The sequence below is a fragment of the Taudactylus pleione genome, unplaced genomic scaffold (genome assembly GCF_031769625.1).
Source record: "Taudactylus pleione unplaced genomic scaffold, aTauple2 ptg001012l, whole genome shotgun sequence".
Taxonomy (NCBI): Eukaryota; Metazoa; Chordata; class Amphibia; order Anura; family Myobatrachidae; genus Taudactylus; species Taudactylus pleione.
Genome location: NW_028285413.1, coordinates 410,705 through 426,133, shown reverse-complemented (window position 1 = coordinate 426,133; position 15,429 = coordinate 410,705). Strand labels below are relative to the sequence as shown.

General features: G+C 43.7%; 1 protein-coding gene across 1 annotated transcript in view; it reads right to left on the bottom strand.

Annotated features, from left to right (window-relative positions):
- The window catches only part of LOC148454303 (usherin-like), a gene marked incomplete at both ends in the record, with an annotated part of 948,215 nt that overhangs the window by 568,823 nt on the left and 363,963 nt on the right, over positions 1–15,429 (bottom strand). Inside the window, 2 exons of the mRNA XM_088461074.1 lie at positions 4,345–4,530; positions 7,939–8,019. Of these exons, the coding sequence (XP_088317200.1) occupies positions 4,345–4,530; positions 7,939–8,019 (267 nt within the window). The remainder of the gene's footprint in view (positions 1–4,344; positions 4,531–7,938; positions 8,020–15,429) is intronic.

Genomic DNA, 15,429 nt, shown 5'->3' with positions numbered 1-15,429 from the left:
ATCCTCTTCACTGCAGCAGCTTTGACAGCTTGTCACATACACCACACTGCAAAAAGGAGCTGATGGGACCTGGGGAAGGGAAAGTAGGCCCATAGGCTAGTTCCGCCCAACAATACAGAAGGTGGAACACAGTTCCGCCTCATTCTGGCCCACCTTAACCCCTGATGATAATGATGATTATTATTGATATCTACATTATCCATATTTCACACTATCATTGACACAAGAAACTGTAGAATTATCCCTCTAACGGGCATACACAGTATATCAATATTATTTTTACTAAATATTTTGAAAACAGATGTTTTCACACCATTTTTACATTATTTTCGTATCACCTAAAAGTATGAAAGGGTATTTGGAGGAGAATTCACAAAATTCTCCTCCATGCTCTTAAATTCGCATTTTTTTAGTAATCAGATCGCATTTCCCATACCTGTAATGGGAAATGTGATCTGTCCAAATTTACTAAAATAAATTGTAAACAAATAGCGGAGGAAACCTGTGATGATAACGCTATCTTCAGATGGCTTTATCATGGCTTCCCTCCCATTTTCCCTACTCCAGCTCTGCTCTGACAGCCAGGACAGAGTTCACAGCTGGCACCTGTGATCAGCCATGTGTGTCTAAATAGACCACAGGCTGATTACTGAAAAAAATAAAATGTAAAAAAAAAGAAAATAATAGACTAACACTTACCGGCATGCTGTTGCAGCCAGGGATCGGTGCTGATACTGTTAAACTCCCAGACAGCATCTCAGTTTAAAGCACTGATCAGCAGACTGGGGTCACAGAAGGAGCCAAACACCGATCCCTGGCTGCAGCAGCATGCAGGTAAGTGTTAGCTTAGCTGGGGAGAGGGTGGGATCATGGGGGGGCAGTCGTGGGGTGAATAGTTGGCGACGATTTTGCGGACACATTATCAGGGTAGTTTTTTAGAAAAATACCATGAGAAGTGCGGAGAATGGATTTGGAGGGATAGAACTTTCTTGCGAGCTCTGGGCCTGATTCAGAGCCGGACGCTCTGACCAGAGTGCTCGCTCTGAATCAGGGCCCTCCTCCATGAAAATGGAGCGGCCTCTTGGATGCTCGCATAGCAGTGGGTGACCACCCACAGCTATAGCGAGCGTCCATGATGATGGTCGCGATGGTCAAGACCATCGGGCTTGCGACGGAGACCCTGCGGTAGGGTCTCGCTGCCGCAAGCCCTGGAGTGATTTTGGCTCTATCAGAGCTAGTGATGTCAGTGGGGCCGGCTTCAGATGGTAGGCGTTCCCATGGGAACGCCTCCGTCTGGCAGCCATGCCCCCGGCACGCCCACCAAAGAGGGCGCGCTGTCAATCAACATCGACAGCACGCCCCCTTTGGTGCGAGACCCGGAGCAACGGCTATCCCGTCGCAAGCCGGGTCTCGCGCATGCGCACGACGGAGCTCCCTCCGTCGTGCGCATGCGCAGTAGGGCACCATCGACCCGCTTGCGAGCGTCCTGCGCTCGCGAACGGGTCTGAATGACCCCTTCTGTCTCTGCGTACGATATTTGACACATCCACGCAATGTTTTCAGGTATCGCAATGCAAATTTGGGCAAATTTATCACATCCCATCCACATCTGAGATGCGTTTTGTGATAACTCTGCCCCTAAATAAGCCAGCAGCGATGTACTATCCTGTATGTCCAGCCACTGACTATCACAATGTTATTAGGTTCCTTTCGCTGTGTCGCTTTGCTGGTGATCGTACAGACTTTTACATACGTTCTATGATTAGCACAGTAATTATTGTGCTTAGGTGTCCATTAAATCTGAGATCCTATCACTAACCCCGGCTTCTGCAAACATCTCTGTTAAATAATGTTCCGTCAGAAACACAATGCAACACTTTATATTACAGAGCGTCTCCGTGATTTAATGCCAAAGTTATTGCTTTATATCACAGCGCATCTCAAAAACATATATTTGCCACTGTTCCTGTCCCTCAATCAAACCCTCTCAATTAACTCCTACCCTGCCAGGCAGCAGAGGACACTGGTTAATCCGTCAACATCTAAAGCTAAAGTGACTCCATCTAACACCCCCCCCCTCATAGAATTAGAAAATCAATTCAGCGTATGGGGCTAGTTAAGCAGATTGATAGTGAGGTGTATTCGGACCATGAAAAATGCGCAATACATTATCTTCGCCGGACAATTTTAGTGAGGTTGAGTCACCCTGTTTTTCTCTAAATCATAAATATATTTTATGTGAAAAAATTGTGGAGACGTAACCTGTATTTCATCTTTTACATGCGATAAAGTCCAAGGTTTGGACCTGTCAAGGACTAATTCTGCTATCATTTGCTACAGCAAAATGGCCACATTTCTCATCGCTATGGCCGGAGCCGCGCACTTAAGCGCAGGAACCACCACGCTTATACATGTCATATGCTGTTTGTTAAGGTCACATATAAAGTTGCCACCAACGTAATCCCTAAAGACAAATTATCTGAATAAAAACACATTAAAGTGTTTCCCAGGCTGGCGAGACATGATGAAATGTACAATGATGCTTTATTAGGTGTTTACCTTACTGTGTAAGTAATGATAGCTACCTGACAAGGTATTATCCCCAGGTATAATCCTGTGCTGTACCATGATAGCAATGAAAGCACTCTCATTGTAAATGTACTGATCCTGGACTGATACCATTTACAAGTTTACTTTAATGTTCTGCAAGAATAAATATAAATAAATACACAAAATGTTGCACAATTTTCAAACACGTAGAATGACGTTAGGTCAGAGGTTCCCATACTCTCTCCTCAAGGCACACTAGCAGTCCAGGTTTTAAGGATATCCATGCTTCACCACATCTGACATAATTTGTACCTCAGTCAATTTGATTTAACCACATGTGTTATCCATGCATATGTTAGATTCATCAACACTAAAATAACGTTTTTAAAGACATTTTCCTTAATTACCGTTATTTTTTTGTATTTATGAAGACACTTAACACAGGAGATATCACTGAAGTCCGCCTGCGTTAATTTCCACACTCCCCATACATTAATATATTAGTACATTAGTATGGGGATATTAGTACATTAGTACATTAGTATGGGGATATTAGTACATTAGTACATTAGTATGGGGATATTAGTACATTAGTACATTAGTATGGGGATATTAGTACATTAGTATGGGGATATTAGTACATTAGTACATTAGTATGGGGATATTAGTACATTGGTATGGGGATATTAGTACATTAGTATGGGGATATTAGTACATTAATATGGGGATATTAGTACATTAGTACGGGTACATTAGTACATTAGTACGGGGATATGGATATTAGGCTATTCATCAAGTTCCGAAAACTATGTATTTTCGGAATTTGATGGTGCTACTATAAGTCACTCTCAGGTGGCATATAGCGGGTTACACTTACCTGCTGTCAGCTGGGCAGGTCCCCCGCTGGTTCCTTCCGTCATTCTGGTCGCTTCTCAGGCTCTGGCTGCTGCTCTGATACTGTGTTCTCCCAGCAGAACACAGTAAAGTTTAGAAAAGAAAACAAACGTTTTTTTTTCTAAACTTTACTGTGTTGTGCTGGGAGAACACAGTATCAGAGCAGCAGCCAGAGCCGGAGGCCTGGACTTTGTTGTGCTGGGAGAACACAGTATCAGAGCAGCAGGCCAGAGCCTGGACTTTTCAGAGCCAGTCCTGGTTGTGTAAATGTGGAGGACAAAAGATGTAGGGGTCCCCTGTATTTACCATAACCAGCACCGGACTCTTTCTAGCGGGGGTGTAATGCCACAGCCAGGGGAACCCTCACGCCGGGTTCCCCTGGCTGTGGCATTACACCCCCGCTAGAAAGAGTCCGGTGCTGGTTATGGTAAATACAGGGGACCCCTACATCTTTTGTCCTCCACATTTACACAACCAGTACTGGCTCTGAAAAGTCCAGGGCTGGTTGTAATTTTAGGGGGGCGACCCCACGTCATTTTTTATTTTATTTTAAAATGTATGAAGCTGTTTACACACAGATGCATCTCACTGATCTGTGCATGCATTTGTGTCACTCAGACCTGCTCATGCTAAAGATGAAAGAATGAAGCAGGTCTATTCATTTGGGAAATTGAAGTTCGTTTTTGAGTGGGATTTGGTGTTTGATTTGTACATGGGCATGCAAAACCAAACCAAATACAATTTTAGTACATGTGGGATTTGATGAGGGACTTCTACATTTGATTTGATTTGAGGTGAGCTAAATAGAACATCGAATGTAAAATTGAACTTTGATAAATATTCCCCTAAATCTCTATATAGACTGTATATCATTATCTGTGTGTGATAACAAGGACTTACCATTGCCTTGGCTGGTGTCTGGAATGACAGCGCTGACGGTAGATGCATTGGGGCTGTGCTCAGCCATCGCTGTCAGTATGTACTGCGCAATGACTCCTCTGATCCCAACTGGTCTGTCCCAGGCCACCGCCGCGCTGGAGCCGCTTACGCCCAGGACTCTTAGGGGAGTCTGTCCTCTTGGTGGAACTATATGAGTGATATAAATGATAATACTGTGAGTCAGACGTGGCTGCGCTCATACAAATCAACATTATTTCACTTACATGCTGTGTTAATGAAGTAGTTATTGATACTTTTTATGCTACAATTGTGACTTCATTCTTAGTCCTACATCAGAACAGTCTTATTATTATTATCCAGAATGTTTTAGCTGGATTTTTAATGCCTATGTTCTCCTGTATATTTTATTTTCCATACCTTAATATCCCATATCAGACGTCTGCAAAAATACCCTTTTAATTACGTATTATCGGTATACATTTATGTCAAAACAAGGCACTGTACGGATATTTTGTACATCATCCGTTTCATCCATCCAGGGGTGTAGCCAGAACTTTGTGGGCCCCATAGTAACATTTTGAAGGGGCCCTTGTCCCAATGCTTAGAGAGAGACAGCTCTCCGCAGCAAGAAATTATATGCCTCATAATAGTGTCTTAGTTCATTTTCTGAACCGTAGTGCCCTAGATCCACATTGTGTCACATTGTAGGGCTGCAGTATACATTATGCCACAGAGGAACCCCCAATTCACATTATGACATAGTGCCTCCAGTTCATTACAGTGCCCCTGTTCATATTATGCCACGCTATAGTGCCTCCTGTTGCCACATTACAATGCCATCCAGTTCATATTATGCCACATTACAGTGACCAGTTCATATTATGCCACATTACAGTGACCAGTTCAGTTTATGCCACATTACAGTGACCAGATCAGATTATGCCACATTACAGTGACCAGTTCAGTATATGCCACATTACAGTGACCAGGTCAGGTTATGTCACATTACAGTGACCAGTTCAGTATATGCCACATTACAGTGACCAGTTCAGATTATGCCACATTATAGTGACCAGTTCAGTATATGCCATATTATAGTGACCAGTTCAGATTATGCCACATTACAGTGACCAGGTCAGATTATGCCACATTACAGTGACCAGTTCAGTATATGCCACATTACAGTGACCAGTTCAGTTTATGCCACATTACAGTGACCAGTTCAGTTTATGCCACATTACAGTGACCACGTCAGATTATGCCACATTACAGTGACCAGTTCAGTATATGCCACATTACAGTGACCAGTTCAGTTTATGCCACATTACAGTGACCAGGTCAGATTATGCCACATTACAGTGACCAGTTCAGTATATGCCACATTACAGTGACCAGTTCAGTTTATGCCACATTACAGTGACCAGGTCAGATTATGCCACATTACAGTGACCAGTTCAGTATATGCCACATTACAGTGACCAGTTCAGTTTATGCCACATTACAGTGACCAGTTCATATTATGCTACATTACAGTGACCAGTTCAGATTATGCCATATTACAGTGACCAGGTCAGATTATGCCACATTACAGTGACCAGTTCAGTATATGCCACATTATAGTGACCAGGTCAGTTTATGCCACATTACAGTGACCAGTTCAGATTATGCCACATTACAGTGACCAGGTCATATTATGCCACATTACAGTGACCAGTTCAGTATATGCCACATTACAGTGACCAGTTCAGTATATGCCATATTATAGTGACCAGTTCAGATTATGCCACATTACAGTGACCAGGTCAGATTATGCCACATTACAGTGACCAGGTCAATTTATGTCACATTACAGTGACCAGGTAAATTTATGCCACATTACAGTGACCAGGTCAGATTATGTCACATTACAGTGACCAGTTCAGATTATGCCACATTACAGTGACCAGTTCAGATTATGCCACATTACAGTGACCAGGTCAGATTATGCCACATTACAGTGACCAGGTCAGATTATGTCATATTACAGTGACCAGGTCAGATTATGCCACATTACAGTGACCAGTTCAGATTATGTCACATTACAGTGACCAGTTCAGATTATGCCACATTACAGTGACCAGTTCAGTATATGCCACATTACAGTGACCAGGTCAGATTATGTCACATTACAGTGACCAGTTCAGTATATGCCATATTATAGTGACCAGTTCAGATTATTCCACATTACAGTGCCACCTGACTATTATAACATTATAACCACTACACACACCTCTCACTGAAAATGGAATATCACCCCTGGGCAATGGGTCAGACCCATTTGCTTAGCAGGGAAATCCAGGAAATTAGCATGCAACTATAGTATACTGTATAATATGGGTCTGGAGCCCCCTAAACCAATGAAGGAATGAAATATAAAGTAGAGTACAGGACTGCTCATTTTCTGTACATTACTTCATACAGCATATAGCATATACCATACAGCATAAAGCATATACCATACAGCATATAGGATATACCATACAGCATATACCATACAGCATATATCATACAGCATATATCATATAGCATACAGCATATACCATACAGCACATACCATACAGCATATACCATACAGCACATACCATACAGCATATACCATACAGCATATATCATACAACATATACCATACAGCATATATCATACAACATATACCATACAGCATATATCATACAACATATACCATACAGCATATATATACCATAAAGCATACAGCATATACCATACAGCATATACCATATACCATACAGCATATATCATACAACATATACCATACAGCATATATATACCATAAAGCATACAGCATATACCATACAGCATATATCATATACCATACAGCATATATATACCATAAAGCATACAGCATATACCATACAGCATATATCATATACCATACAGCATATATATACCATAAAGCATACAGCATATACCATACAGTATACAGCATATATCATACAGCATATATATATATATATATATATATATATACCATAAAGCATATACCATACAGTATACAGCATATACCATACAGTATACAGCATATATCATACAGCATATACCATGCAGCACATACCATACAGCATATACCATACAGCATATATCATACAGCATATACCATGCAGCACATACCATACAGCATATACCATACAGCATATATCATACAACATATACCATACAGCATATATATACCATAAAGCATACAGCATATACCATACAGTATACAGCATATATCATACAGCATATAGCATACAGCACATACCATACAGCACATACCATACAGCATATACCATACAGCATATACCATACAGCACATACCATACAGCACATACCATACAGCATATACCATACAGCATATATCATACAACATATACCATACAGCATATATATACCATAAAGCATACAGCATATACCATAAAGCATATACCATACAGTATACAGCATATACCATACAGCATATACCATACAGCATACACCATACTGTATACAGCATATACCATACTGAAAGCGCCATTAGTATTTCGGAAAGTTGTAATACTGTAAAATAAGACACTGACTTACCGGCTGCTTTAGAGCGACCTCGACTCCAATCGCTGGATACTGATCCTGCTTCATTTGTAGCAATTACTCTATACAAGTATTCTGTAAAAGTAAAACAAAGCTTTCTATAATTATGCAAATACACATGTACTCATCAATTCTTTCACTGTGTGTAATAGGAACAGTCACTTTGCACCATATTTTTCTGTACTTTGAAAGTCAACTATCAAAACAAAATATTGTATAAAGTGCATAGATGAATGTCCAGCAGTAAACATAAAATATCACACGGAGATTCATTTACCAAGCGGACGTGACCACAAAATATAAAATGGCGACTGCAAAGCCAGGCAGAATTTGTGATTTATTATATTAAATTTCGGGGTCAAGACAGCTGAGACTCTGCGGTTTGCAAGTGTACAGCGTGATGGTATATGCTGGCGCGATGCATATAAAGAAATGTTAATAATGTCCGCCGCTTAGTAAATCTTACCCATAATCTCATATGTGGGTCAGTTACATTGTGACACTTCAGGGCAAAACACAATATAATTCCGGTACTGAGATATCCTGGACGGTGATAAAATAATAAAAATATCCCTTTTTTCCCCAATGTTTCTGCAGCCTGGAAAATGGAGGAACTTCCCAGGAACCAGCAAATATCTCCTCAGGATGATGATTCCCATAATTATTATACAACATTTAGAAAAAAATTATAATTTACATAACGCTGATCAATTTTAATTCGTACAATGCATACTTAACAATCTAACAGACAAAGGTGAAGGGAATCCTGCACACAAGAGCTCACAATCTAAAGGTAAGAAGTAAAGCATGAGACACAAGGGGCTATATTTATGAAGCAAGTCGCCGCTTCTTGGTGGGTTGGAGCTGAAGATTTAAAGCGCCACTCACTTTCAGTGTAAACAACGCTGGACTTTACACTATATATTGGTGCCCCTTTAAATTTTCGGCTCCAACCAGCCCAGAAGCCACTTTGTAAATATATGTATAAGACCATGTAGGTACCGAGAAATGTAGGGACTAAGAAATGCAGGGACTAAGAAATGCAGGGACTGAGCCGTCATGTAGGTACTGAGAAATGCAGACACTGAGCCATGCAGGTACTGAGCCATGTAGGTACTGAGCCATGCAGGTACTGAGCCATGTAGGTACTGAGCCATGTAGGTACTGAGCCATGCAGGTACTGAGCCATGTAGGTACTGAGTAATGCAGACACTGAGCCATGCAGGTACTGAGCCATGTAGGTACTGAGCCATGTAGGTACTGAGAAATGCAGGTACTGAGCCATGCAGGTACTGAGCCGTCATGTAGGTACTGAGCCGTTATGCAGGTACTGAGCCGTCATGTAGGTACTGAGCCATGCAGGTACTGAGCCATGTAGGTATTGAGCCATGTAGGTACTGAGAAATGCAGACACTGAGCCATGCAGTTACTGAGCCGTCATGCAGGTACTGAGCCATGTAGGTACTGAGAAATGCAGACACTGAGCCATGCACGTACTGAGCCATGCAGGTACTGAGCCATGTAGGTACTGAGAAATGCAGACACTGAGCCATGCAGGTACTGAGCCGTCATGCAGGTACTGAGCCGTCATGTAGGTACTGAGCAGTCATGTAGGTACTGAGCCATGCAGGTACTGAGCAGTCATATAGGTACTGAGCCATGCAGGTACTGGGTCATGCAGGTACTGAGCCATGTAGGTACTGAGCAGTCATGTAGGTACTGAGCAGTCATGCAGGTACTGAGCCATGCAGGTACTGAGCCATGTAGGTACTGAGCCATGCAGGTACTGAGCCATGTAGGTACTGAGCCATGCAGGTACTGAGCCATGTAGGTACTGAGTAATGCAGACACTGAGCCATGCAGGTACTGAGCCATGTAGGTACTGAGCCATGTAGGTACTGAGAAATGCAGGTACTGAGCCGTCATGTAGGTACTGAGCCGTTATGCAGGTACTGAGCCGTCATGTAGGTACTGAGCCATGCAGGTACTGAGCCATGTAGGTATTGAGCCATGTAGGTACTGAGAAATGCAGACACTGAGCCATGCAGTTACTGAGCCGTCATGCAGGTACTGAGCCATGTAGGTACTGAGAAATGCAGACACTGAGCCATGCACGTACTGAGCCATGCAGGTACTGAGCCATGTAGGTACTGAGAAATGCAGACACTGAGCCATGCAGGTACTGAGCCGTCATGTAGGTACTGAGCCGTCATGTAGGTACTGAGCCATGCAGGTACTGAGTCATGCAGGTACTGAGCCATGTAGGTACTGAGCAGTCATGTAGGTACTGAGCCATGCAGGTACTGAGCAGTCATGTAGGTACTGAGTCATGCAGGTACTGAGCCATGCAGGTACTGAGCAGTCATTTAGGTACTGAGCCATGCAGGTACTTAGCCATGTAGGTACTGAGCCATGCAGGCACTGAGCAGTCATGTAGGTACTGAGCCATGTAGGTACTGAGCCATGTAGGTACTGAGCCATGTAGGTGCTGAGAAATGCAGGTACTGAGCCATGCAGGTACTGAGCCATGTAGGTACTGAGCCATGTAGGTACTGAGAAATGCAGGTACTGAGCCATGCAGGTACTGAGCCGTCATGTAGGTACTGAGCCGTTATGCAGGTACTGAGCCGTCATGTAGGTACTGAGCCATGCAGGTACTGAGCCATGTAGGTATTGAGCCATGTAGGTACTGAGAAATGCAGACACTGAGCCATGCAGTTACTGAGCCGTCATGCAGGTACTGAGCCATGTAGGTACTGAGAAATGCAGACACTGAGCCATGCACGTACTGAGCCATGCAGGTACTGAGCCATGTAGGTACTGAGAAATGCAGACACTGAGCCATGCAGGTACTGAGCCGTCATGTAGGTACTGAGCCGTCATGTAGGTACTGAGCCATGCAGGTACTGAGTCATGCAGGTACTGAGCCATGTAGGTACTGAGCAGTCATGTAGGTACTGAGCCATGCAGGTACTGAGCAGTCATGTAGGTACTGAGTCATGCAGGTACTGAGCCATGCAGGTACTGAGCAGTCATTTAGGTACTGAGCCATGCAGGTACTTAGCCATGTAGGTACTGAGCCATGCAGGCACTGAGCAGTCATGTAGGTACTGAGCCATGTAGGTACTGAGCCATGTAGGTGCTGAGAAATGCAGGTACTGAGCCATGCAGGTACTGAGCAGTCATATAGGCACTGAGCAGTCATGTAGGTACTGAGCCATGCAGGTACTGAGCAGTCATGTAGGTACTGAGCCATGCAGGTACTGAGCAGTCATGTAGGTACTGAGCCATGCAGGTACTGAGCAGTCATGTAGGTACTGAGCCATGCAGGTACTGAGCAGTCATGTAGGTACTGAGCCATGCAGGTACTTAGCCATGTAGGTACTGAGCCATGCAGGCACTGAGCAGTCATGTAGGTACTGAGCCATGCAGGTACTGAGCAGTCATGTAGGTACTGAGCCATGTAGGCACTGAGCCATGCAGGTACTGAGCCATGTAGGTGCTGAGAAATGCAGGCACTGAACCATGCAGCTCGTTACAGTGAAAGTATAAAGGGATGGAGGACTAATAGGAGGCAGGGTGAGAGTCACTGACAATATCGAGGAGATTTTCCATTTGTCGATTTTTCAAATCCGCAAATGATCGGTTTTGGCTGATGGATTTCAAAGTAATTGATGCTAAACAAGCCCAAATTAGCACTAAGTACTATCACCATTTGGAAAACATCAGTCAAATTCACAGATCATTGGCAGCTTTGAAACAAGAAGTTTAGTAAATCTGCTGAGTGACTTCTCACTGGTCAGTACAAGGTTCAGAACCGAGGGGACAGGATTATAAAGTGGGGCAGATCCCTCAACAGTAGATCACAGTACTTACTGCTGAAAATGTAAAGGTGATACATACAGTACTGGGGAGATTATATATATATATATATATATATATATATATATAGTACTTGGATTGTCCGGCACTCAAATAATATACTCAACTGTCCGGGTGCCCCTCCTGCTGTAGTCCATATGGTATAATATAGAAGAAAAGAGATGGATGGCACTCCGGTGTACGATCAGTAAATCAAACCAGTGACTACCCACTGCTGAGTCGTTTGATTTATTGATTGTACACCGGAGTGCCATCCATCTCTTTTCATATATATATTAGGGGTGTGCACCGGCCACTTTTCGTGTTTTGTGTTTTGGTTTTGGATCTGGATCTTTCTTCGTGTTTTGGATCTGGATTGGTTTTGCCAAAACCACCCTTCCGTGTTTTGGGTTCTGGGTTTTGTGTTTTGGATCTGTATTTTTTTGAAAAAAAGCATAAAAACAGCTAAAATCACATAATTTGTAGGTTTTTCTGCTCCTATGCTATTATTAACCTGAATAACCTTAATTTCCACTCATTTCCAGTCTATTCTGAACACCTCACACCTCACAATAGTGTTTTTATGTCCAAAAGGTTGCACCGAGGTAGCTGGATGACTATGCTAAGCGACACGAGTGGGCGGCACAAACACGTGACCCATCTAGGAGTGACACTGCAGTGGCAGACAGGATGGCAGTTTGAAAAACTAGGCCCCAAACTGTACATAATGCAAAGAAAAAAAAGAGGTGCAAGATGGAATTGTCCTTGGGCCCTCCCACCCACCCTTATGTTGTATAAACAGGACATGCACACTTTAACAAATCAATCATTTCAGCGCCAGGGTCTGCCACACAACTGTGGCTGAAATTATTGGTTCGTTTGGGCCCCCACAAAACAAGCTGGCAATTAATCTGTCCCTGCACAAACTGGCTCTACGGAGGCAAGATGTCATCCTCATCCTCCTCATCCACCGATTCCTCACCCTCTTCAGTGTGTACATCCTCATCCTCACAGAGTATTAATTCGTCCCCGCTGGAACCACAGGTCCCTCTGTACGTTCTGGAGGCTGGTCTCCCTGGAAGAGTTGATAATTCATTTTATGAACATCATCTTCTCCACATTTTGTGGAAGCAACCTCCTACGCCTTTCGCTGACAAGGTTCCCGGCTGCACTAAACACTCTTTCGGAGTACACACTGGAGGGGGGGCAACTCAGGTAAAATAGAGCCAGTTTGTACAGGGACCTCCAAATTGCTTCTTTTTCCTGCCAGTACAGGTACGGACTGTCTGACATGCCTACTTGGATGCTGTCACCGATGTAATCCTTTAACAGACAGACGCACGCTTGTCGCTGCTGCTTTGAGGATGCAAGTGCGGCTACAGCCCACACAATTCACAAAGACAGAAAAAAAAAAGAATATTTTTATTGTTTGTGGAGCGCACTTTGAGGGTTACACAACCCTTTAACAGACAGACGCAAGCTTGTCGCTGCTGCTTTGAGGATGCAAGTGCGGCTACAGCCCACACAATTCACAAAGACAGAAAAAAGAAGAAGACTATTTCTATTGTTTGTGTAGCACACTTTGAGGGTGTCACCACCCTTTAACAGACAGACGCACGCTTGTCGCTGCTGCTTTAAGGATGCAGGTGCGGCTACAGCCCACACATTTCACAAAGACCGAAAAAAAAAGAACAATATTTTAATTGTTTGTGTAGCACACTTTGAGGGTGTCACCACCCTTTAACAGACAGACGCACGCTTGTCGCTGCTGCTTTAAGGATGCAGGTGCGGCTACAGCCCACACAATTCACAAAGACAGAAAAAAGAAGAAGAATATTTTTATTGTTTGTGTAGCACACTTTTAGGGTGTCACCACCCTTTAACAGATAGACGCACGCTTGTCGCTGCTGCTTTGAGGATGCAAGTGCGGCTACATCGCACACAAGTCACAAACACATTAAAAAAATAGTTTTTTATTTTTTGGAGCACTTTGAGAGTTACACCACCCTTTAACAGACAGACGCACGCTTGTCGCTGCTGCTTTGAGGATGCAAGTGCGGCTACTACGCACCCAATTCACAAACACAGAAAATTATTTTTTTTTTAGTTTGGACTGGAGCGTACTTTGGGGGTTACAGCACCCTTTAACGGTCAAGCCAGCCGGCCCTTTACTTATGACACAGGCGCACGCTTGGCACTACTTTGTTGATGCACGTGCGGCTACTGCGCACCCAATTCACAAACACAGAAAATATTTTTTTTTTAGTTTGGACTGGAGCGTACTTTGGGGGTTACAGCACCCTTTAACGGTCAAGGCAGCTGGCCCTTTACTTATGACACAGGCGCACGCTTGGCACTACTTTGTTGATGCACGTGCGGCTACTGCGCACCCAATTCACAAACACAGAAAATATTTTTTTTTTAGTTTGGACTGGAGTGTACTTTGGGGGTTACAGCACCCTTTAACGGTCAAGCCAGCCGGCCCTTTACTTATGACACAGGCGCACGCTTGGCACTACTTTGTTGATGCACGTGCGGCTACTGCGCACACAATCCACAAACACAGAAAATATTTTTTTTTTGGTTTGGACTGGAGTGTACTTTGGGGGTTACAGCACCCTTTAACGGTCAAGCTAGCCGGCCCTTTACTTATGACACAGGCGCACGCTTGGCACTACTTTGTTGATGCACGTGTGGCTACTGCGCACACAATTCACAAACACAGAAAATTATTTTTTTTTTTGTTTGGACTGGAGTGTACTTTCGGGGGTTACAGCACCCTTTAACGGTCAAGCCAGCCGGCCCTTTACTTATGACACAGGCGCACGCTTGGCACTACTTTGTTGATGCACGTGCGGCTACTGCGCACACAATTCACAAACACAGAAAATATATTATTTTTTTAGCACTTGGGGGGAGCACCCGTGATGGACAGAGCACTCCCTGGACAACACTACAGCACCCCTTTAGGACTGGGACACTGCACAGGACTTTGAAGTGGACACAGCCCCTATGGAGAACTGACTGCACAACACAGTCCAGCCAGCCCCTATGGACTTTTGAAGTAGTGGACACAGCCCCTATTAACAACAGCAGCACAGCACAACACAGCCAGTCCCTATGGACTTTGAAGTAGTGGACAACAGCAGCACAGCGCAGCACAGCACAGCACAACACTACTCTGCACTACACTACACTACACTACACAGCCCAGCCAGCCCTAACTCCCACCCTCCCTCTTCACTGTCCACAGCCGAGTGAGAAAATGGCGCCGACGCGGGTACCTTATATAGGATCCAAAACCCGCGAGACTCGGAAGGCGGGATGATGACGTTTTGCCTCGATTTCAGATCCGAGTCAGGCGGGAAAAGTCGAGCCTGACTCGGATCAGACTCGGATCGGGGGGGTTCGGATTTCAGAAATCCGAACCCGCTCACCCCTAATATATATATATATATATATATATATATACATACACATGCACACACACACACTACTGTAGACATAAATATATTTACATTACTTGAGGTCTCAAAATTAAAAATTGGAAAATCAAGTCCAGATTTTATGCATCCAACAGTATTAAAGAACTGACATTTGCGCTTGTAGAGCCATTGGTCACAT